The sequence below is a fragment of the Aulonocara sp. 'chitande type north' Nkhata Bay genome, linkage group LG13 (assembly GCF_057382095.1).
Source record: "Aulonocara sp. 'chitande type north' Nkhata Bay isolate Kocher_YH1m ecotype deep benthic linkage group LG13, A_spYH_male_GT1.1, whole genome shotgun sequence".
NCBI classification, from domain to species: Eukaryota; Metazoa; Chordata; class Actinopteri; order Cichliformes; family Cichlidae; genus Aulonocara; species Aulonocara sp. 'chitande type north' Nkhata Bay.
Window position 1 is genome coordinate 28,484,635 of NC_141356.1, and position 25,862 is coordinate 28,510,496.

The 25,862-nt window shown below is 43.0% G+C and overlaps 1 protein-coding gene across 1 annotated transcript in view; it reads left to right on the forward strand.

The window, feature by feature from the left end:
• The window catches only part of hcrtr2 (hypocretin (orexin) receptor 2), a 36,179-nt gene extending 17,000 nt beyond the window's left edge, over positions 1-19,179 (forward strand). Inside the window, exons 2-7 of the mRNA XM_086258124.1 lie at positions 12,412-12,590; positions 14,953-15,196; positions 16,895-17,010; positions 17,107-17,327; positions 17,485-17,606; positions 17,876-19,179. Coding sequence (XP_086114250.1) covers positions 12,412-12,590; positions 14,953-15,196; positions 16,895-17,010; positions 17,107-17,327; positions 17,485-17,606; positions 17,876-18,045 — 1,052 coding nt within the window. The 3' untranslated portion in view covers positions 18,046-19,179. The remainder of the gene's footprint in view (positions 1-12,411; positions 12,591-14,952; positions 15,197-16,894; positions 17,011-17,106; positions 17,328-17,484; positions 17,607-17,875) is intronic.
• The last annotated feature ends 6,683 nt before the right edge of the window (positions 19,180-25,862 follow it).

Below are 25,862 nucleotides of genomic sequence, written 5' to 3' on the forward strand. Positions count from 1 at the left end.
TAATGTCCTCGTGCCCCGGGTGGGGCAGTTGATGTGCTGGTGAAGGTTGTGAAATGTCCGTTTGAGATTCACTCTGTTAAAATCTCCCATAACAATGAGTGCGGCATCTCGGTGAAGTGTTTGTTGATGTGTGAGAGCCTCATGTAGCTCACATAAGGCAGTGTCCGAGTCCGCGTGAGGCGGAATGTAAACAGTGCAGGCAATGACCGCAGTGAATTCCCGAGGGAGATAGAAAGGGCGACACTTAACGATCAAAAGCTCCAGATTGGGCGAGCAAGAGCGTGTGAGTGGGGAGATGTTTGTGCTGTCGCACCATCTGTTGTTCACCATCAAACACACTCCACCACCTCTTTTCTTCCCCGACTCCATTGTCCTGTCCATGCGGTAAACCGAAAAGAACCCCGTCGGCTGCACGGCGTGGTCTGGTATCGCTGGGTTCAGCCAAGTCTCGGTGAAGCAGAGGAGGTTGCAGTCCCGAATGTCTCTCTGGAACTTGATTCTGGCTCTGAGGTCATCAAGCTTGTTCTCGATGGATTGAATATTGGCTAGCAGGATACTGGGCATGGGTGCGCGGTGTGCGCGAGCCCGTAGCCTGTTCCTGATGCCGGCTCTTTTACCTCGAGGCCGTCGCTTAGGGTCGCGTCCTTTGTTCTCTCTCAGGATCTCCTTTGGCCAGGTTGGGTCCGGAGTTAAACATGGTGAAATGTTTGTGTACTGCAGACCAATAGAAACCAAAGTGTCTCTACTTTTTTTTGTGTGTTTTGTGTGTTTTGCATGATGCCCATGCAAGATTATCGCAGATATAGCAAAAAGTGACGAAAAACTGCAAAAAGTGGAGAAGTTAGGGCAGAGCATCCAGCACGGCAGCCGACCTCACCGGCGCCATTTTGCCATTTTGTATTTGTATTTGTATGTCATCTGGAATGCCGTGCAGGCGAAAGACATGGGTGGTGAGCAGGCGAGCAGTCTCCAATGCTGTAGGCAGCTTGGGCAGAGCAACAAAGTGAGCCGCCTTAGAAAAGCGGTCAATGATCGTGAGTATGACCGTATTACCTGCAGATGGCGGGAGGCCGGTCACAAAATCCAGAGAAACATGGGACCATGGTCTGGTAGGCATGGGTAAGGGATGAAGCGGATCCGAGGGTGGCTGGTTTGGGGTCTTGTTTCGAGCGCAGGTTGTACACGCGGAGACGTATTCTTTGGCGTCCCGGCTCAGGGTGGGCCACCAAAAGTAGCGCTGCAGGAAAGTAATTGTGCGGTGTATTCCTGGGTGACAGGAGAAACGGGCTGTGTGTGCCCACTGTAATACCTGAGACCTGACAGGTTGGGGAACGAACAGGCGCCCCGCAGGGCCGCCTCCTGGATCCGGTTCGGCTCTCTGAGCCTCGCGAATGGCCGACTCGATCTCCCAGGAGACAGCCCCCACCACACAGGTGGCCGGGAGGATGGGAGCAGGGTCCGCCGGGTCTTCGGAGGTGGAGAACTGTCGAGACAGGGCGTCCGGCTTGACGTTGCGGGATCCTGGCCTGTAAGTGATTGAAAAGTGGAACCGCGTAAAAAACAGAGCCCACCTTGCTTGTCTGGCGTTAAGCCTCTTTGCGGTTTGCAGATATGCCAGATTCCTATGGTCTGTCCAAACGATGAACGGTTGGGCAGTGCCCTCCAGCCAGTGCCTCCACTCCTCCAAGGCGAGCTTGATGGCAAGAAGTTCCCGATCGCCAATGTCGTAGTTGCGTTCTGCGGGGGTGAGACGACGGGAGAAAAAGGCACACGGGTGGAGCTTACCATCCCTCTGTTGCGAGAGGACCGCTCCTACTCCCGTGTCGGATGCGTCCACCTCCACCACAAACTGCAGGGTTAGGTCGGGCTGGACCAGAATGGGTGCTGAGGCGAATCGCTCTTTCAGCTCCAGGAAGGCTGATTGGGCAGCATCGTTCCACTGAAAAGGAACCTTGGGAGAGGTCAATTGTGTTAAAGGCAGAGCTACCTTGCTATAGTCCCGGATGAACCTCCTATAGAAGTTAGCGAAGCCGAGGAACCGCTGCAGCTGCCGTCGGTTGGGGGGTTCAGGCCACTCCACCACGGCTTTCACCTTAGCTGGGTCAGGACGTAGGTCTCCCTGCTCGATGACGTAGCCTAAGAAGGCAACTGTGGACACGTGGAAGACACATTTCTCACCTTTTACGAACAACCGATTTTCCAGCAGGCGTTGCAGGACCTGTCTGACGTGGATCTCATGCTCTGACAGTGATTTGGAGAAGATCAGGATGTCGTCGAGGTAGACGAAGACGAACCTGTTGATGAAATCCCTCAAAACATCATTAACGAGTGCTTGAAAAACTGCAGGAGCATTAGAGAGGCCGAACGGCATAACCAAGTATTCAAAGTGTCCAAGGTGAGTATTGAAGGCGGTCTTCCACTCGTCGCCCTCTCGGATCCGAACTAAGTGATATGCGCTCCTCAAGTCCAATTTGCTGAAAACTGTCGCCCCCTGGAGCAGCTCAAAAGCAGAGGTCAGAAGTGGGAGTGGATATTTGTTTTTGATGGTTATGTTATTTAATCCACGGTAGTCGATGCACGGGCGGAGAGACTTGTCTTTTTTCTCGACGAAGAAAAACCCTGCTGCTACGGGCGATGAGGATGCGCGGATCAAGCCGGCGGCGAGGGACTCTGAGATGTATGACTCCATAGCCTCTCGCTCCGGTAGAGAGATGCTGTAGAGACGGCTAGTAGGCAATGGCGCGCCAGGGAGTAAGTCGATAGCGCAATCGTACGGTCGGTGAGGAGGCAACGACTGGGCCCGGTCCTTGCGAAACACTTCGGCGAGATCATGATAAACAGGGGGCACTCCGGACAAATCGGAGGGCGCGGTCGACTTGGTGAGGGAGGCTGGTGTGTGAGGCGGTGAGGCGGATTTAAGGCAGGTCATATGGCATTCCTCTCCCCACCCCGTAATGCGTCCCGTAAGCCAATTAATGCACGGGTTGTGTTGACGAAGCCAGGGGTGCCCGAGAACGAGCGGCGTCCGAGTGGCCTTAAACACAAAAAAAAACATATTTCCTCAGTATGGTTGCCAGACAGAGTAAGAATAACGGGCTCAGTGACGTGAGTAATGTCAGGTAGGCGCTGGCCGGACAAAGCAGTGACATGCAAAGTGTGGGGGAAGAGGTTCCTGCCCTAGCTGAAGGCGGTCTGCTAACTCAGAGTCAATAAAATTCTGTTCCGCCCCTGAATCTATCAAAACGGAGAGAACATGACCTTTGGTGTTGACCGTGAGCTGGGCAGACAGCATTAACCGTGGAGGAGATTTGTCTTGGCTGAGACCGCCCACCAGCACTCCTACCGTCACTGGTGGGCGCGACCTTTTGCTCGAGATGGGCAAGAGGCGACCACATGTCCCTTGTGGCCGCAATAGAGGCACTCACCGGCAGAGATACGGCGCTGGCGTTCCGCGGCGGAGAGATGCGAGCCTCCAATCTGCATGGGTTGCTCTCCTCCGTCTGCGCTCTCTGCCTGCCGGGAAGAGCTGGGCTCCAAGGTGGAGCCAGCCCTCCACTGCCCCGTGGCTTCCTGGGAATTGTAGTGCCGCGGCAGACGACGAGCTCGCAGCCGGTCATCCACCTTAATACATAAAGCCATTAACTCGGTAAGAGAGTGGGGGAGATCTCGCATAATGAGTTCATCTTTCACCTCTTCACGAACATTATTGAGCAGTGCACTCCGTAAGGCCTCCGGGCCCCAGCCTGTCTCTTCAGCCAAAATCCAAAAATCAATAGAATAGTCAGACATGCTCCGCTTCCCTTGTTTGTAGTTCAGCAGACGAAGCGCGGCGACTTCAGCGCCTGAGCCTTTATTGAACACAGTCTGGAATTTAGACAGGAAATCAGCATAGGCAATCCCGGGATCCGAGCTAAGCACGACCTGAGTCCACTTTAAAGCCCGGTCCCGCAGCAACTGGACAAAAAAGGTTATTTTGGCACCGTCGTTGTTATGGAAGCGCCGCTGCTCACGGAACACAAGAGTACATTGAGCCAGAAAACCAGCACACTTGTCCGACTCACCCGTAAAAGGTTCCGGCGTGGGCAGGGGTCCGTCCGAGGGTGGCAGAGGTGCCGGAGGTGCGCTCGCAGCGGCAGGCGCAGGCTCCTGGGGGGCGGGAGCCGCCGGCCGGGGATCACTCTCCAGAGGTGTTAAGCGAGCGACCGCCTGCGTAAGCGCCGCCATTTCGTGGTGGAGCCGCTCGAGCATTTGCTCATGTCGAGCCAGAGCAGCTCCCTGAGCGATGAGTGCCTGAGCGACAGGGTCCTGAGCGGCTGGGTCCCGACCTGCTGAGTCCATGATGGCTGGATCGTTCTGTCAGGTTTCAGTTAACGGACTCAAGCGCAGACCGGGACTCCTTACAGGATTTACAGATTTTATTTACACAACGACACCAGGTGATGCTATTTACAAAGTGCTGGAGGGAGGGGAGGGGGGTCCAGGGTTCCGGGGTATGTGAGGGAAAAGACGGGAATCTGACGTCCTCCAAAGGCTCTCTCTCTTCACTCCCCACACTGGGGAAACACCATCCACTCACTCGTCCACGGGATGACAGGCAGGCAGGGAAAGGTCCGGGATAGATCTGTACACAGAGATTATAGTTAGAGGCGAACAGACGGAACGAACTCACAGATCCTTATTTACAATCTACTGAGCGACTGACGCTGATAACTCAACGATCCAGCGACGAGTGACACAGTGCTGCTGTCTTAAATCGGCCTTGTGATTATCCCGATCGGCAGCAGGTGCGTGGGCCAGGGGCGGGAGCCCATAATGAGCATCGCCCCGGCAGGAGAGAGAGAGAGAGAGAAAACATGTTGCCTAATACAGAATCAGCTGGTGAGGCACAGGGACCATGACACTGTCTCCCTGATGAGCCCAATTCAAATCCTTGTGTGGCTGAACAAGAGGGAATAAAAATGGAAAGATGTATGAAAATAAAGCAACACATAAGCAGACATATGTTTTTCCTTAATATCGGAGAAATCATTTCTCAGAATATGGAGCCTGTAATCAGGGCTGCTTTTCACTCTCTTTTGAGTTTGTTTACACTGTGAACATTTGTAGAAGAACATACTGTAAGTATAAATTTCTTTGCTTAAGAGCATGAAATTGTTTGCTGTGCACCGCACCTAGATGGATTTTAATTAGATATAAATTAGACAGAGACCCAGATACAGATAAGTTTGAATCTGTTTTTTTTTTTTTTTTATCTAACTGAAGCTTTTATATCAGGCGCTGCCAATTCAAAGTGACTTTGCCTGACATAGACTGACACGTGATATGGACTTTTATGCAGCTTCCCTAAATTTTGTTGTGATTTGCTTGCATTTGATCTGAAATGACATGACTTTGAGACTGTATTTTCTTTCAGACGGTATCTGAAAAATGACAGAGAAAGAAATCCACACTTAAACGGATTTGATTAAAGAGGTCAACAACCAGATGAACAAAGATGACTACAAAGATTCCTTCATTTCCTGCTGTTTGTGGAAGAGATGTGCTCTCCTTTCATCTCTTGTCCCTGCACGTTGCTAATCAAATTACTATATGCTTGTAGCGCTGGCCTTATAGGGTTTCGCTTTTTTTTTTTTTTTTTTTATAATTTAACTGATCAATGAATAGCACATGTGTAAGAGACTAATTGAATATGGACAGGCAAAATCTTGCTGTTTTCTGTCACAGGAGGTCATTTCTTCTAAAGATCTGTGTGGCTCTTTCTTGAATCTGTTCATGGTATATAAAGTATAAAGCTAAAGAAAATATAAATTGGATGTTAATACTTCTGTTTTCCATATTATTGAAGATAAATTCATCCCCAGCATTGCAGCTTTAATGCAAGTAAAGTAGTTTGCGTATTTGCCTAACAAGCGAAAAATCGCTAGAACGATCTCAGGAGGAGACACAAATACCCCGGAGGTGTGTTTTGTCAGGAAGGACAGCCAGTGTAGAAAATCTCCCATATCAAACATGCGGAGCTACCCGCTGTGGCAACCCCTCGTGAATAAGAGCCAGCTGAAAGTAGCTTTAGTGTATTGTTTCAGTTTTACACAGTGCCTGTAGTGTTTTCTATCGCCCATTTGCTGGGAGTAAGGGCGCCCTTCGTTTGCAGGTGCGCCTGCTGCTTGCGGCGCAGAGAGGAGAGGGCGGGGCGGCGGGGGATTTTCTGACCGGCCAGAGCAACGTTTGATAACCATCATAACCATCAAAGTAAAACAAAATAAAAACAAACCAACAAACACGAAAACACCAGACATTATGATACAGACTTATAATTTGCACCGATGTTTTTTCGAAATTCTATACACGAAGCCCTCGGTGCGCCTGCTTGCTGCCGAAGTCAAAGTAAACTTTGTTGTCATCTCCGCTACATACAGTCCAGTATATATAGAGACGAGACGACAAAGCTCCAGTTATAGCAGTGCAAGTAAACAAACAATATATATAAGAAGAGTAAGAAAATAAATATACACTTTAGGACTCGGGGTAAAGGGATCAATAACAATTTAAAATTTACAGTTTGATGATTTAAAGTCTCATACACGAGCCGTCGAGGGGGGGGGGGGCTGCTCCTTCCAAATAGAGCACATTTCATTTATAATGTTTTAAATCCAAGTCCATTATGTATTCATGATTTGAATCGGGTTGTGTGAAGAGGGAGTGTTCGCCCAGGGCGCCAAACAGGCTAGGAGCTTGAAGGAGAATTTACCTATCATGATTTTGACAGTGAGAGCAACCAGAGTTCCTACAGGAATCTCCTGTTGGCACGTGGAGAACATGCAGACTCCGCAGAGAAAGGCCTCTCTCTGGTTTGAATGTCTAACTTTTTGCAGTGATGCAATGGTCGTCAGCAGAGATGGGCAGTAACGCGTTACTTGTAACGCGTTACTTGTAACGCGTTACTGTAATCTGATTACTTTTTTCAAGTAACGAGTAAAGTAAGGGATTACTATTGCAAAATCGGTAATTAGATTACCGTTACTTTCCCGTAGGAACGCTGCGTTACTGCGTTACTAAAACTGTGATTTTTTTTGCGAGAATGTCTCATGACAGTGACGTAAGCAAGTGCGACGTTGGTGACAGCAGCTGTGTGCAGATCAACAATGGATAATATATCGAGTGCGGGAGAGAGTATGAGCGTGCAGCGTTTAAAGTGTGGAAGTACTGACCTTACTTTGAGTTTGATTCCATAAAAAGTGACAAAAACATTAGCGTCCATCGTGCGTGGGAAGAAAACTTCTTTTTACAGCGAAAAAAACCCCTAAACTTCCGAGCAAGCACCGAGTAGCTACGACGTGATGGGAAACTCACAGAGACACTCGCGCGGATTCTTCAACTGACCGCAGCACACCTACACCAGGGTAACCCTCCGCCTACCCTGCTCCTGCTTTACAGGTGAAAATAGAGCAAAAGGACCGCTGAGTCTTTGACTTTATTTATTTTCTGCTGTGTTTTACTTGCATCTGTTTGAAAGAGTGAGTGAAAACACAAAAAATATTTTATTTTATGTGCTGGAATGTGTAGAAAATAGGTTTAAATGTTAAACTAATTTATTCAAGTCAGAGAATGTTGCATATAATTAAATGTTTTGCTTGATGCATAAAGTTAAAAGATTAAAACTAATAAAACAAGTTTTAAAAAGAGACTTTTCCATTTGATTACATTTTGTATGATGGATTATGTAGAAAAAGTAGAATTGGGCTGAAAGATCTATCACTTTATCACCTCTTCAGGTTGTAAATCGTGTTTTTAAAAAGTAACTAAGTAACTAAGTAACTAAGTAATTAATTACTTTTGAAAATAAGTAATCAGTAAAGTAACGGGATTACTTTTTGGGGGGAGTAATCAGTAATTAGTTACTGATTACTTTTTTCAAGTAACTTGACCAACACTGGTCGTCAGTGATGCAGGCATTAGAAAGAAAAGCAGCGTACAGACAACTTTCCCTCAGCAGAAAAGCTATGAATGCTCCAACAGTAGCTCACACTGCATGTTAACATACAATAGAACAAAGGGCAAGGAGGAGAATATTAGTTTATATTTGAACAGCGTGTTTCACTGCAAAAAGATCAAACACTAATTCAGTCAAACCAAACGCGTGTGTTGACATCAGTATTACTCTATTCTAGATCCTCTGATTTATTCACAGCATTGTAGCAACTTTTCATATTCAAAGCACTGATCAGATATGCACAAGAAGATAATTTAAGTTGACTGTATCTTCTCTTTGATGTTGTGTGTAGTTCAGTTACAGTCTAGACCTTTTATCCTCCTTATATAATCCACCCCAGGTCTGCACCATCACAGCACATTTACAGTCATAATTGAAGCTACAGGGTACTGAATGGATTGAGGAGCAAACTGAAGAGCCAGAAAGCTGCAGTCTGATCTGCATGGGTATGCATTGAGATTTTGATTGGAAGTTTCCAGCTGTTAAGGAGGGGAAAACTTTTTTCTTTTTCATTATTTATGGTATGTTTACTTGTGTGAGCTAATGGAAAAGTGTACTAAGAGGAATTTCTGTTTCTTATTCATTCTAAAGTGAATCCAAGCCTAGTGAAGACTTTGCTCATCTCCTGTAGGGTCATTCTGATGCAAAATTACAAGCTTCTGTAACATCTTCATGTCAGAGCGGAAAAAAGCATATGCATATTAAGTAAATTCAGCGGTTTGCTACATTTTGCTTGTCATGTGTTATCACTAACACCAGCACCTGTGCTTTTCCTGCTATGACAACTGAAAATGTCTGCTGTGAAAAAGGCCAGTGTGCCATCCCTCTGAAGTTGCCCTATGCTATCTGGCAACAAGATGTTAGCAACAGATCATTTAAGTCCTTCAAGTTGTGAGACGGAGGTTCCTCTGAACATATTTTTTATCTAGCAGATCCACCAACACCTTGTTGTTGGTCAGCAGTCACTGTTGCTGACCAGAAAACCCCTGCAAACCTCTGTGATTTGGAAATGATCCAAGCCAGTCATCAAAACCTTCATCATGTGGTCTTTCCAAAAGTTGGTCCACGTAAATCCCAAATCTTAGCATCATCCCTTTTATCCGTGAGTGGATATAATGTCTTGGCCCATTGGTGTATATTATGAAACATGTAGGGGTATAAATCTGATACATACTGTCACTAAAAGATAGTAGATTGTACCTGACGTCCACCCTGGTCTCTGTCTGTGAGGTAATTTTCCGCTCTATTGTTTTTAGTTGTGCAGTGTTGCATTTTATTGTCAGCCTTTTTCCAGGAGCTCTTCTTGGAGTGAATCAATTCTCTGCGGCAATACCATCTAACCTATAATTCTTATCCTCGCTAGAAACAAAATGTTGGAACGGCAGCACATGAAATGAGGGAAGGCAAAGCTACAGCGGGAGTTTTTTTGCGTATTTGTCAGTCACCGTGTTGTCGAATAAATCACAATCCATTTGGGAAATGACTTTTAAAGTTTAAAAAAAGTGTACATTAAAGCTTCATTTGCATTTGAAAGCCTCATTAAATCATTAAAGGAGTAAGACAACCTTTGGCAAATGTGTGCTTTGCATTCCCTGATTCAAACTGTTACTTTTGGGAGTGCTGTCTAATTTGTTTTTGTTTGTTTTCTTTCCTTCTGGAAAAATATATTTTGTGACAAAAAATGCATTTCTTCCACTTCAGAGATATTATTTTTTCTCTACCAACCTTCCAAATCTTTTCATTTTCTAGGTTATAATTTCCCTGCACAGGAATGAATACTAAAAGCTATTTCAGAAGCAACAGCTGCCTCCCAGATACACAGAATATACTGTGACTATGCACTAATGTGGCATGAAAAGAAGAGAGAATGAATTTTATTACCTTGACATGTGACACCACTGATTTCAGCGGTGCATGAAGAAAACAAAAAAGGCAATGTTTGAACCCACAGTACTGTGCAAATATCTTGAGCCACCCCACATTTCTTTATATTTTACTTTCAAAGGTACTTTCTTTTAATTTTTTAGTTTCTTACAGGACAGCTCTTTAGACTTTTTTTTTCTCATTTGGACCGCTTTTCACTGATTTTCAGTCCAGTCCTTGAACCTGACCTGTAGGAGTCATTTTTTGTGTTGTTACCTCATGTGTGCCACCAGGGGTCACCTTTTGTAGAAACATGTAATTAGCGCCAGGTGTTGTTGGTCGAAAGAAGCAAACAGTTTGTGACCGCTGCGTTGTTGTGATAAATGACGTTGGATAAAGAGAACTGTTCAACAACTACTGATGGAAGTGCATTAAAGATGGGACAAGACAAAATAAGTATACGGCTGGAGTTACTGGACTGAAGTTTCATGCATAACATTGGCATCGCGTCACCAACGAACACCTCAGTGGCTTCAAATGTAGGTTTAGCCTCTACATGGCCGTTATTAGAGGAATTTTTTTTTTTTTTTGGTTGTTAAGCCAAAAAAAACCAAACAATTGAGTCATTCAAGCATGAAAAAACGTGCCTACTGCAACTCTATTAAGTGGGGTCTATGAAAAATCCCAGAGATAAGAGAGAATAGCGTTTTTGCACCAACATGGTGATTCCCAAATAGAACAAAAGAAGAAATAGCAAACCTAAAATAATATCTACAGCAGATGAGCAGTATCTGAAAGTCGTGTCCTTAATAAATATGAAGAAATCCAGTAAAGACATGAAACAGGACCCAATGGATACATCTGGCCCTTCTACTGTTTACTGAAGTCTAATTTGGCTACGTTTTTGGTTTTGGTTATTCACTCCACTTGGGCACATTCTACGTGTCACTTACTGTTTACTTTTTGTGCAATGGGTATGACAGAAAGAGGAGTGCTAACATGCTAAATAATGAACTTGAACTTTCAGAGTTCTTCAAACAAGAGCTTTCAAGAAGTGAAGTGTTTTCAGGGTAACAAGCAAGAAAAAGTGTTCTATAGTGTTTTAAATTGGTGCTTTGCATACGGAATAAACATGTGTAGTCAAAGACTGTAGACCTTCACTTTGTGACTCAGGGAGACAAGAAGCCATTTTTAAGATAAGATAGATGAGATAAAATACCCTTTATTAGTCCAACAGGTAGGAAAATTCACATTATTAAAAAAGCAAAGTGGACGTGGCAGAAATAAATAGATGCAGCACAACTGATAATGCTATACGGAAGCAATAAAAGAAAATGTAAACAATATAAGGTGGAAGAAGATTAGATGCCTAGCAGCAAACCAGGATACTTCATAGTGGCATAGCAGGCATTGAGTGTTGAACTTTGAAATATGTACAGACCACAGAGTGTGCATGTGTGTGTTCATATGTGTACAATTACTGCTGTCATACATTTACTGCTGTTGACTCTGACAGCAGATGGAAGGAAAAACAGCTTGGCACGCCGTGGGTGCAGCAACCTGTCACTGAAGGAGATGCTCAGTGCTGTCAGAGCGACCTGCATGAGATTGGATGTGTTCTCTAGAAGGGATGACAGTTTAACCACCATACTTCCATCTGGTCAGGAGGGTGTCCCAAAACAGAGCTGGTCTTCTTGAACAGCCTGTTCAGTTTTTATTATCCCCAGAAGACATACTGCTGCCCCAGCAGACCATACACACACAAAAAAGATGTCAGATTCCACCACTGAGTCATAGGAGGAGTTCAGGAACTCTTCTTGCAATCCAAAAGACCTAAGTCTCTGTAGCAGATACTGCCTGCTCTGTCCTTTCCAAGATTGCATTTCTCTTGTTAGTCCGGTCCAATTTATTAGTCAGTTGAACACCCAGGTACGTATATGAGTCCATCATCTCAATCTCCACGGAGATTAAGAGGGAGAAACAGGGAGAAAAGGCTTTGCTATGCCATTTTACGTAAGAACTAAATTGAAAGTCAGTGGCAACAGGTCTTACGGAGTAATCCAAACCTGAATTTTTTTAACTGAAATTGTTGTCAACATGTACAGAGGAGGTCAGGAGAGAGGCACAACAATGAGTGTCTACATCCATGTAAAAGGATAAAGGTGACCAAATATTCACTTTAAAGCTTGTTAGAATTGTACAAACTGTGTTTTGCCTTGAATTCTGTAATTCCATGTATGTTTTGTACATGACTAAATAAATCACTGCAGCTGTTTTCCTGGCAAAATTTTAAGAAAGGCTCAAGTAAACAGGAGTCTCAAGATTTTTGCACAATACTGTACATGAGCTTTTTTTGTCTTTTAATGTCTGAAAGTTTTATAATTATTTCCTGATTTAGTCAAATGAAACAATGCTGCAGTTAAATTTTAGTTCAGACTCTGTGTATGATAGCATACACAAAGTATCAAGACACTGGTGGCTCAAATAGATTTCACATGCACTGATGTGATAAATGTTTGCCTTTCTTTGGACAACCCTTGATTGTGCATCACTTTCAGTTTGTTTTGCAGTATGGAAGAACCGTCACATGCGCACCGTGACAAACTATTTCATAGTGAATCTTTCCCTGGCTGATGTGCTGGTCACCATCATCTGCCTGCCTGCGAGTCTTGTGGTGGACATCACAGAGACGTGGTTCTTTGGAAACACTCTGTGCAAAATTGTCCCTTATCTGCAGGTAAGCCTTGAACCCTGACATCTGCTTTTCAAACAGGATATTGGAATCTTTGACCTTTTCAGAAACTATTCACAAGGTCTGTGGATGCAAGCCAAGACCCATATTTCTATTATTCTACCATTTTTCTTCATGGTATTCATGAGGGTAAAAAAAAAAAAAAACTCTTTTTCATATCCCCCAGGATGTGCACTGAGTGAGACCTTTGATGTTACTCTAAAGTGATTTAATGCCTCAGGCAACACTGCTTTAGCACCACTCTGGCAATATGTATGCAAAAAAGACAATCTTATTTAATATTGTTGATCACAATGATATGTATCGAGAGCATGTACCAAAGTCCCAAACTACTCTGCACAGATTATATGTCTCATACTCTTAACAGACTGTGTTATATTATATTGTTTATGCACAGCAAAGTCAATTCTAGCCTCATGGTGGCACGGCTTTGACTATATGTTCTGCAGGGATGCAGCTGTAAAGCAAAGAAATTCTAACATAATGTGAATTCTTGTGTGTCAGGAGCTAGTTTAGCAAACATGCTGCACCTCATGGCTTTTAATTAGCAATCTCTTTGAAGGTTTTCATAGTGACATTCACCCCGTTTACTGTTGAGCTTTGTATCATAAACTGGCGCTGCAGTATTTGCTTGAGGGCCATCTCCCGCTGCTTTCTTTTTAAATCCAGGAGCATCAACTCTAATTCCCCTTTGGTGATTCATTTTATGTAACATTTTGGTATGATTCCTATTCTACTGTTCTACATTGTATGCTGGTGGTCTATAATACCTTGAATAGGTTCACAGCAGGGTGCAACTGTCACGGTCTGGCTGGCAGACCGTGGGGATGTGGGGAAAGGAGGACCCAAAACGCAGACTCGGCGATGCAAACAGTGCTCTTTATTCACAGTGAAAAACTGTAAACACAATAACTCCCCGTTGCTCCCTTGAACCCCGTGTGCGTGCTTCCCTCCGACGTCTGTGCTCGTGCTCGTGCTCCCCGCTGTTGTGTTTCCGCACACCCCGTGCGTGCTGCCTTTCTGGACCACTCTTCCTCCTGCAGGGAAACCATAGAGGCAGCCGTCAACACTAACCCTCGGCGGGCATATACGAACAACACAGACATATGCTAACACACTAACTTGGTACGATAACTCAATGATCCCGCGCCGGTGGGAGCTCCAACACTCTCCTAAGTAGCTCCCCCGACGAGCCCTGATCACCAACAGGTGTGGCAGGAACTTCAGGTGTGGCCAGTCCTTCGCAGGGCCACACCTATCAGGCCTGCAGGTGGCTGTGCTCCATCCTCCAGCCACACCCGCAGACATACACACGTATACACCCACACCCTGCCTATACATACGAGTGGGACACAGACTAACACAGCATTGTGGAGAAAGCACACATCACCAAATAATAATAATACTAACAACAATAACAACAGTCAAAACTGGTCACGGACCCCCGAGTCCTCCAGAGCCGGGTCCGTGACAGCAACAGAAGCCAAATGCAGCACATTGTATAATATTTTAAAAAGGGGGTCCATATTTCAGCTTGCAGCTGGTGTCCGGATTAAACCCATCCATGATTCCCCAGTGTAATGTGCAAGCAAGTGAAAAATGATCATTGCAATTTACAATGAGCAGTGTGGTGGAAATGCTGTTTTGGCCTAAATGCAGCAGGTTGTTTTGTGTGTGTGGGAACGTCTTTTTAAAATATACATTTCAAAGCATTTAAATGTCACAGACGGTTCCTGTTGTCTTGCAAACAATGATTCACTTCCCTCAAGGTTTCTCTCACTGGTTTCAGTGTTTACATATGTTTCATATTCAGCATACTTTACCTGTAACCATCCAGGATGCATCCAAACTCAAAAACATCCAAACTCAATGAACAATTGACTTTCTGTCAGTTGAAGGGCAATGAGGATGTGCCCTGCTCTGCCTAAGGTGCAATCTTTCCTTTCTTTTTTAAGATCGTTTAAATGAACATTTTAAATTAGGCAGCGAGATTTATTTTAATGTGCCTGGCATCATAAGCTAACCCTTTACAAAAACAAGGAATCTCCGCCTTTTATTTCCAAGAAAAATTGACCACCCACTGCTTTTAAACCTGCACGTGAAATTTGTGCCGCTGCTCTGAAGTGAACAGACTCATCTGCAACACAGAGATAAGAGCATCTCCAGCATAGGAGGTGTCCCATGCATCAGTGTTTGCCAATCTATGATTCAAGTCTACAAATGTATGTTCTGAAATTATTTTCCTCATGAGCATTTAGTATTTTCTGTAACAACTGCAAACTGTATCAATATTAAATGGTGAACATCTTTGTGTATCTAGTTAAAAGTTTTATTTCATTCTTCACAGACCATCTCTGTTTCTGTATCAGTCCTAACGCTGAGCTGCATCGCCCAGGACCGTTGGTATGCGATCTGTCACCCACTGTTGTTCAAGAGTACAGCCAAGAGGGCGCGCAAGAGTATTGTTGTCATCTGGGTTGTGTCGTGTATCATCATGATCCCCCAGGCCATCGTGATGGAGTGTAGCAGCCTGCTGCCTGAACTCACAAATAAGACCAGTCTGTTCACGGTGTGTGATGAGCACTGGGGAGGTTAGTTTTCACAGTTCACAAACTAAATGAACGCATTATGAAAATATATGTCTCCCTCGCTGCTAGAAGCACAGTTTCAACTTTAACTGAATGACTCACTAAATTACTTAAACAACAACTGCAGTGACATTTATTGGGCTTTTCCACCCCCCGTATAGATGGGTTGATCACGTGTCATACCACTTTTTATCCATAAAGCGTGAGCACCTAAGCGGGATGGGTGGATTTTGCTTTGCTCAGATGAAGTCGCTCAGGGTGCCTCTGTGATTGAAGAAGTCAAAAGAGGAAAACCTTACAAAGAGAGGAAGCTTTCCATCTACTCACATTCATTATATTACAGTAATGATGGGTACCTTTAATGACTACCTTTGAAACGTAGATTGCTTTCTTTAATAAGCTTGCAGTCATCATTGAAAGTGTGCAGTGCAAGACTGACAGGCAGAGCAGTAATAAGAGGAAAATTGTGTTTTTTGTTACATAAAGTAAACAAAAATGTCAGAAGTTGATGAGAGGTAAATGAATCAGTAATGACTAGATATTTAAATGGCAGTCAGTCAGTATCTCATGAATGACTCTGATCGAAGAACTATACAAGGACGGTGTTGGAGGTTCCATTTTTTAGGGCAGAAATACCGGGGTTACTCGCATATCTCACAGAGGAATAAACCATACACACGTTGTTTAGAGTTTTACATCAGAGGGACACACCTTCCTCTGCGCCATCATTTATTGCACACACACTTCCGTATTTATACCTTTCAGGTTAAGAGCACATACATATATGATAGGGCAACAGACGGAACACAAAGTTCAGAGACTCCGCCCATGAAAACAATCAACAGCCTTATCAAATTTGCATTTGGCCTAACTCACCTCTAATTTCGTCGCCTTCAGCAGCACTCCAACAACCTTTCACAGATGCTGTTTTTTCTTGAAACGTTTGTGCAAAACTTGATTTCCTGTAGCATGTCGACACGGCAACCCCTCAACTTCATTTTCATTCTAAAAAGTTATCAAAGTAGTTAAAAAACAAGATAAAATGATAAATATGACTGAGGAATTCTTCCGTGTGCTGATGCAAGATGGCAGGATGACACAGTGGTATGCACCACAGTTCAGGTTGTCTGATATTGTGGCATGAATTCACAGTGCTCTGTCAACAGAAGAATAATTATGAGCAAGAAGTTGAACCCCTTACTTATTGTGCCACCTTTGGGTTTGGACACTGAAGATTCTTGTTTTGAAAGCAGCTATTTGGCTGACTAAGAGGCAGGTCTGCTTGGCAAAAAAGTGGATGTTTGCTGGATGTCTGCACTGGCAAATGGCCCCAAGGTGAAAGTTGTCAGGCTTTTCAGGAAACAAAAATACCAGCCACATGGTAAACTGGGGGAAACTTAAAGGGGAAACTGACTATATTTGTGGAATCTCCTGAATTTGGAATTTTATGAGTAGTGTTGCAGAACATGTAGTATATAAAAAAAGCATTAAACTTTACCCGCTCTCAATCATTAAGTCATTAGTTTGTGCCACTCAGCAGAAGGTTCAGTTAATAATAAGCCGCTTATGAAAAAGTGGTCAGTGGACGTGTTTGTTCTCTAGACGCTCATCATTATCTGCTTTTTAGTCTTTAACTACTAAGTAACTACTCATGTTTTCTCTACAATATTGTTAAGTGTTTCCTTTTAAATCCTTCAACAGCTGAGATCTACCCAAAGGTGTACCACACCTGTTTCTTCATTGTCACATACTTCGCACCACTGTGTCTCATGGTCTTGGCATACATTCAGATTTGTCACAAGCTGTGGTGTCAACAGGTGCGTATTCTGCCATTTGCTATAAATATAAATTTCCCAGTGGGCTTCCAGGGTCTGATGTGCGCGTGTATCCACTTTAATGTATTCATTCAACAGATTCCTGGAAGCACATCAGTGCTGCAGAGGAAGTGGAAGTCTATCAAATGCTCAGCTCCAACTCCAGGACCGGGGGAGTCGGTGAGGGTTAGAACCAGCATGGTTTGTGCTGAGATCAAACAAGTCAGAGCCCGGAGGAAGACAGCTCGCATGCTGATGGTGGTGCTCTTTGTTTTCGCCCTGTGCTACCTGCCAATCAGTGTGCTCAATGTCATGAAAAGGTAATAATCTCTCAAGGAAGCTCTGCTGCATCCCGGATCTACAGTAGAGCTTACTATAAGCCATATTTTGTATAGTTTTTCCCCCTGACAGGTTTGTGATTAAAATGCATGCAAAAAGAAAAGAATGAATAAAATGATATCATTTTTTTACCTCCAGAGTCTTTGGGACATTTAAGAAGACAAACGACAGAGAGACAGTGTATGCGTGGTTTACTTTCTCACACTGGCTCATATATGCCAACAGTGCTGCAAATCCAATCATCTACAATTTCCTAAGTGGTAAGTTTTGAACTCTCCTCTAAGGATTCATTACTGCCCTCTAGTGAACAAACTGGCAACAACAACACAATTCACAGCTTTATCTGCTAATAACCTGAAAACAGAAGTTAATTCTGAGAAAGCAGCAAGTTTTTAATTCATGCATTTATGAAAAAAAAGCTCTTAGAATGATTTTACAAAAAAATTTAAGCTATTTTTAATGCAAGCTTGTAGATGGTTTTTAAAGAAGGTGGACTTTATAAAGATTTTGTTGTCGTTTTTTTCTTAAGGGAAGTTCCGCGAGGAGTTCAAATCAGCCTTTTCTTGTCATTGTTGTGGCCAGCATGAAAATGAAACAAGGAGGATAAGGACCAGAACGCGTACAGACAGTCGAAAATCCCTCTCCACTCAAGTTCACAATGTGGACAATGTGTCACGCATATCAGATCAGATGGTGTAGTCGTCGTATATTCCAGCTGGGGCACCTGAAGGACACGTTGATCTTTAAGTTAGACATGTGATAATGTGCAGATCTCATTATTTTTGGATGACATTTAAAGGGAAAAGAATTGTATTTAATGTTTTCTGTTTGGTTGATTTGAAAAGGACAGACTTTCTCTCTTCTGTTATGCAAGAAAATGTTGATTAATTATGAAAGACACGGTTTGTAATGTTCAGTGTTTTATATCTCTCTTTCATGTGTAGTTTCTGTAAATTTTGTATGTATTTTTGTTTTGGTTTGTCTAATTACGTCTAATTAAGTAGTAGCATCACCTTTGATATAACTGGTTTAAGGGATTTGAAGCTTTAAAGGTGCAGTCGGTCACATGTTCATCTCAAGTCCTCAGTGTAAATGCCCAGAAATGTATGTTCCTGTGCACTGAGTATGTTAATGAAGCCAGCTCAATTCATCAAAGTACAGAATATTCAATGTGACCCCTGCATGAACGGGACCGCAATGTGAAGCCTGTTTCTTTCATTTGAAACACTCCAGGTTTGTGTTTGGATAGCATCAGCAAAGCGGACATTTTCCAGCAAAATATACGTTACAAAATAATCATTGTGGTTGAATTTTTCGGCTGTGGGTAAGAGCTGCTCACAGTCACTTTTACAGGCGACTCTATGGTGGGTTGTTTTTTATACTGATGCTAAATGTAAAAACAAGAAACATGTCCTGGATGTGCTTTCCATTTTCTTTTGTGGCAGTAGTCTGCAAGCATGTATGAATAATAACTGTGTTGCCCACATATTTTGCTGATTATCTGTTATTACTTAATTATCTGCTGTTTTAAGTTATTACTGGGTCAGAAAAAAGTGAATTATGGCAAGACTTGAAACTGTTTGCACAGATGAAAAAACTATCACTGCGTCAGTGGGTCCTCAACTTCCTCACAGACAAACCCCAATCAGTGAGGGTGGGAAAACAAGTCTCCCCCTCCATCTCACTCAGCACTGGAGCATCTCAGGGCTGTGTTTTAAGCCCCCTGCTGTACTCACTGTACACTTATGACTGTGTAGCCACATCAGACACCACCAACATTGTCAAGTTTGCTGACGACACTGTTGTTGTGGGCCTGATCTCTGACAACATCGAGACGGCCTACCTGGAGGAGATTAGGAACCTGGAGACCTGGTGCCAGGAGAATCAATCAATCAATCAATCAATCAATCTTTATTTATAAAGCACTTTTCATACAGAGAAAATGTAGTACAAAGTGCTTTACATAGTTAAAAGCAGCCCACCCCACCCTCCAACTCACTCCCCACACTCTCAATACACATATATCCCCCCACCCACACACACATACACACACGCGCACACTTAAAGAGTATAAATTGGGCTGGGCTCGCATGAGCCAAGTGAGGAAACACTATAACAGGGAGCCGTCTGCACCGGGAGCCGGTCACAGACCGCAGCCTCCAGGCTGGGCACACAGCAGGAGGGAGGCAAAGGAGCCCCCCAGCCAGGCTGAGAGGACCCCAGAGACCCAGCAGCCACGGTCAATAACAGCCCCGGTGCAGAGAGCGCCCTCCGAGGAAACACTGGAGATATGACGCAATACAATATATATAGGGTAAAATGATAAAATAAATAAGAACAGGATACAATATAAATATAAATAGAATAAGAAGATTAAAAAATGAATAAGAATAAAATCAAACAAATATTAGGTAAATCCTAAATTAATAATAGAATAACAGGATAGAATAAATAAGCATAAAATAAATAAACGCTAAGTAAAAGCTAAATTAAAAAGGTGGGTCTTGAGCCTGTTCTTGAAAACATGTACGTTCTCTGCGGCCCTGAGCTCCTCCGGCAGGCTGTTCCACAGACGAGGACCATACCACTGAAACGCTGCCTCTCCGTGAGTATGTGTCCTGACTTTAGGGACAATCAAAAGGCCAGTACCAGAGGACCTCAGGGTCCGCGAGGGTTCGTATGGTAAAAGCAGATCTGAGAGATAGGAAGGCCCAAGACCATTAAGACATTTAAAAACCAATAAAAGAACTTTAAAATCGATCCTGAAACACACGGGGAGCCAGTGCAGCGATTCTAAAACCGGTGTAATGTGGGCCCGCCCTCTGGTCTTCGTCAGCACACGAGCTGCCGAGTTTTGCAAGAGTTGTAAAGTTGAAATATTCTTCTTAGGAAGACCAGAGAGCAGGGCATTACAGTAATCAATGCGACTGGTAATAAAAGCATGCATCAGCATCTCCGTGTTGGCCCGAGAGAGAATAGGGCGGACTCTGGCTATATTTTTTAGATGATAAAATCCAATTTTAGTTACATGTTTAATATGTGGGATAAAACCAAGCTCAGAGTCAAAAATAACACCCAGGTTTTTCACTTGTAGCGAAGGACATAGTGAAAATGCCTCTAATTTAGACAAGAGTTTCTCTCTCTGAGCCTCAGGACCGACAATTAAAACTTCAGTTTTGTCCTGGTTAAGTTGTAAAAAGTTTTCTGCCATCCAAGATCTTATATCCAAGATACAGTTAAAGAGGGCATCCATTTGTCTGGTGTCATCAGGAGACACGGAGATGTACAGCTGCGTGTCATCAGCGTAACTGTGGAAGTTCACTCCATGCCTCCTGATGACACCGCCGAGAGGGAGCATATACAAATTAAAAAGTACAGGGCCTAGAACCGACCCTTGAGGCACACCACATGTCATTTTATGGATCTTAGAGGAGCATGTATCCATACTCACCATAAAAGTTCTGTCAGAGAGATAGGAAGTGAACCAGCTGTGAACCAGATAGCAGAAAGAGTGAACCAGAATAACCTCCTCCTAAACGTCAGCAAGACTAAGGAGCTGATCGTGGACTTCACTACAAAGCAGGCGAGGAATTACAAGCCCCTCATCATCAGTGGCACGCCAGTGGAGAGAGTGGACAGTTTCCGATACCTGGGTGTCCACATCACTCAGGACCTGTCATGGTCTTGTCACATCAATACCCTGGTTAAGAAAGCCCGTCAGCATCTCTTCTTCCTCAGAAGACTTAGAGACTTCCATCTGCCACTGAAGGTGCTCAAGAACTTTTACTCCTGCACCATCGAGAGCATCCTGACGGGAAACATCTGCACCTGGTTTGGGAACAGCACCAAGCAGGACAGACGAGATCTGCAAAGAGTGGTGCGCTCGGCCGAACGCATCATTCAATCAGAGCTCCCTGACCTGCTGTCCATCTACACCAAGCGGTGCAAGTCCAAAGCTAGGAAGATTATGATGGACCTCTCCCATCCCAACAATGGACTCTTCTCACTGTTGAGGTCTGGGAAGCGCTTCCGCTCCCTTAAGGCCAAAACAGAGAGAATGAGGAGGAGCTTCTTCCCCCAGGCTATTCGGGCCCTGAACCAGGTGTAGGACTGGACTCTCCCACACACATCACATCACCACACGCACTCTGGTTTTTCTTCATGCACACTTCCTATAATTTATAAACTCTTTCTGCTATTTGCACATTTTTACTGTAAATTTCTAAGTTAAATCTGTAAATTTTGTAATAACCTGTAAATACTGTAAAACCACTGTCATTTAATGGTCAGGCATTGCATTGCACAGCTTACAAACATTTCACCTCATGTCTGTCATGGTCCTGGGCCGTGTTGGCCCAGTATTCTTAGTTCTCTTGTATTTTTGTATTCAGTTCCCTGTTTAGGTTCTGTTTCCTGAGTTGCCCTGTTATGTGGTTCCCTGTGTGCTTTCCCTTTGTGACTCTCACCCCCTGTGTGCCCCTCTATGTATTCATGAGCCCTTGTCCCCTTTCGTGTTTTATTCCATGTTTTCCCCAGCCTGTTATGTCTGTGTTCTCCCCGTGCTCTCTCCTCCTGTCTGAACCTCTGTACTTCCTGTTTTACTTTGACAGTCTCTCGTCAGTATGCGTCATGTTGTGTTCACTCCTGCCCTGTCTCGTTATGATTATCTGTGTCAGCTGTGTTCCCCGTGTGCTCCCACTTCCCTCGTTAACCCTCTGTGTATTTATGTCTGCGTCTCCCTCAGTTCTGTGTCGTAGTCTCCCTCATGCTGTGTGGATTTCCCTGTTTCTCTCTCCTTGTGCTTTAGTTTTCCCAGTTTAGTTTATTTTGTATTGTTTCTCGTGGCCAGCAATAAAGCTGTGTTTTTTGAGTTCATCCCCGTGTGTGTGAGTTTTGCGATTGGGTCCTCATCCTGCCTGCCACACAGCGATCCATGACAATGTCATACTGTGTGTGTGTGTGTGTGTGTGTGTGTGTGTGACGAATAAAATTTGAATTTGATTTGAATTCGATTTTGAATTTGATACGCTGAAAAATGTATTTTGTAAAATAAATTTTTTATTTAAAGTGTAAGTAAATATTTGTTGTAATAGATTTATGTATCAGAAAACAATCCAAATCTTGATCTCTGATTCATCAGGATATTTTTCTTCTCCAGAACTCTTGGTATCAATGTTTTGACCTTTTCTTGATAAGAAATGATTGTACTGACAGCTACAATGCGTAGTGTTTTTTGTCTTCTTCCGTATACTTTGTTTCTTTTGCAGGATTGGCCTACTCGTACTTGATGACACACTTAGAAGTTGCCTTTGACCTCCCAGATGCTCTATCAGAGATGCTCAAAGGCTTTGATCAAGGGCATCTCAGTGGTGAAAATGAGGCAATTACAAACATGCTTTTTCATGTTCCCCACCAAAAATTACTTGCTGCTGCAGAGACCGCGTGTATGAAGTCTTCCTCCCATTTCTAACCACAACAGTGAATTTCCCATTTCAAACGTGCTTCATTCAGATGAGCAACTTGCAGCCTGACTCAGTAATTGCAGTCATTCGTAGCAGCTGATTTGGATTGTCAACACTTTGCTGTGGTGGTTCAACAGCATTGGTTTAGAACAGCAGTCAGTCGGGCATATAGTATTTGGTGATATCTTAAATGATTTTATATGCATGAGCTAGCATTTAAAGACAATTGCTGCAGCTTGCCCCGTGTGTCAGCCTGAGAAGCACAGTTAATGCCCACATCATTTTTAAAAAGGGTTCCCTAAACTGTGCACAACTGTTTGTATGTGTTCCAAAATGTTAACGCTAATGTGCAGGGCTATTTTTATTAGTTGCTTGCGAGTTTGATTTTATGTCAGTGAATGAAGTCTACACACACAAATACACATATGGTTAACCCTGTTCACAAGCAGCGCTGACTTTTTGTCAGACCTCTCATCCAAACAGCATCAGATATGACTTCCTTAAAACCGCAGCATTTGCCTAGGGTGAAGTGGATCAGAGTAATGGTTGTGCAGAACACAAAGACATGCACACAACTCTTTATGCAGAGAGCACCCTAATTAAACCGATGTCCCTTCAAGAGTAGCTTCCATCTTTCTTGAGAACCCCTCACCCAGTGAACATGAGTAAGCGGCTGAAGCCATTCATTTTAGCTACTTGCACATTACTGGAAGAAGATAAAAGCAGAAAATTTCTTTAAAAAGTATTTGCAAAGATATTTACAACTGTACACTGCAGCACACTGGAAACTCAGAGAATCCACATCCTCAAACATACAGCACAACAACGTTTCCATTCAGAAACACAAAGCAAATATTAATCTTCAGTGTAATCAGCAGTAGAGAAAATCCTTGAGTCAAAGTGCTATAGTTTGGATGCAAAGGACAAAAATGAATAAGCAAGGAGGATGTGGAAACTAAAAAGGCAATCTGGAAAAAGGCATAATATGAAAGAATGACAGAAATAAAACCAATAACAGGAAACAGAGAGGAAAACAATCCCTGCCAGGGCAGCATGATTGTAATTAATCTAGGTTTGATTGCTCAGTTCAGCTTGATGTGTTTAATGTGGGGAAATTGTTTGTGAGCATAGATTTGATTTACTAATTATGTTAAAATTTTATAGACTTTAAACCACGACTATGGCACAACAATGACACATGTGGGACGTTTTTCACAAGAATTTCTTCATTTTGAACTAAATGTGAAATGTTTGCATCCCCACATAAAGTATTTAGAAAACACTTCTCAGCCCAGGTCTTGAATGCTGTTAAGGGTAAAACAGTGCATACAATTGGCTTTAACAACTTCTGAATAGACATGAAGCTGTCGAATTAAAGTCTCGTCTTTTTGCATCACTTTTTAAAAAAAATATATAATGTATGTTGTAACTTTTTCCAGTGCACTTTAAGCCTTTTTGCCTTCCAATGTTTCATACTTCATTGTGCAACCCTTTGATCAATATTTGTTGACTTTTTTTTTTTTTGCTTGACAAATAAATCATCTTGATTGGAGGCTTTATGAGAGTTAATCACTGTTGACTTCTAGCCACTAGGGAGCAGCAGAAATGAGCTAAAAAGAGAAGGTTGCTGACTTCGAATTGGGTGGAGTTGTTAGCAAAGCCATCCATCTTGTAAATGACTGTGCTGTAACATTATTTACAGCTGAGGGTGAATACTGTTTGTTTATCAGTAAACACATGTATACATATACATATGCTTTTTGGTACCTAAGGCAGTGTTGTGTTGATTCGTAACAGAACAACTTATTGAATAAACTCTTTTAAATATTTTACATTTTTCTTGTATTATTGTACTTTGTCACTGGTCTATTGAAAAACTATATAGTTTGTCCCATTGCCTTTAGTTGAATATATGAAAAATGGCAAAATGACACAGTTTGACAGCCATAAAATAGTTTTTTTTTCTCCAACAAAGAAATGATCAAAATGCTATTAGCTTAAAATTTGGCATGGTGTGCAATTTGTCCTTAAAAAATTTGAGGATGAAGGCAGAACAAAAGCAGAGGATAAAAGAAGAAGTGGTAGCTCTAAGAAATTATGCCATATTCCTAAAAGTATTCACACTCCTTCCTTCACACACATGTGAACTTAAATGACAGCCCATTCTAAATCCATATAAAATATAATAAAATGTAATAAAACACCTTCAACTCTTCTGGGAAGGCTTTCCACAAGGTTCCACTGACTGTGGAATATTTAGCGAGGAAATTCCAGGGCTGCACTTGTTGCAGAGCGACCCATTCTTTCACAAATGTTTGGAGAAGGGACACAGATGTTTGAGTTTATACACCTGTCGTCATTAAAGTGATTGGAATACCTGAATTCAGCTATTTGGATGGGTAAGGGATTAATTTTGACAGTGTAGTGTATCTTTGTTTTGGTCTTTGGTTCAAATCATCTTCAGTATGTAAGGGCATGTCGACTGGCAACAGCAGTAAAATCATACCTGGCAGGAAAAGACACAATGCAACACTTCAGTCATGGATTGGTCTCCCAAGAACTTGAGCAACGTTGCAATGTTGAAGCCTCAAGCCATTAAAATATTAAATAATAAAAAAGTATTTGGTTTGCTTGTTTGTTTGTTTTTTGATTATTTAGAGCACATCCAAATGCATTTTGTCTGAAATGTGCTGCTTAAATATGTTTACTTTCCTCTTAGTTATTGTTGGAAAAAGAAATCAAGTGAAAACAATCTGACACAAATTTAAATCAGCAGATCAGACCAGGGATCAACTGTTTTTTATTTCCTATCTCTGAAGTAATATCGCACTACTCCTAAGAGATAATATTATTACTTAAGCCCACAAAATATAATAATGACAATATTAAAATACTATATGCACTAATTTTTTTCCCTTTTTTGTTGCAGCTCTGTTTCATTGCATTTGTCATTTTTATTCTGGTGCAGGGTACAGCCTCCAGTAAATGTGTTACATCCTCCTGACAGCGGGTGGTGTATCCCAGCTTAAATGCTGACACCAACAAGAGGGACAC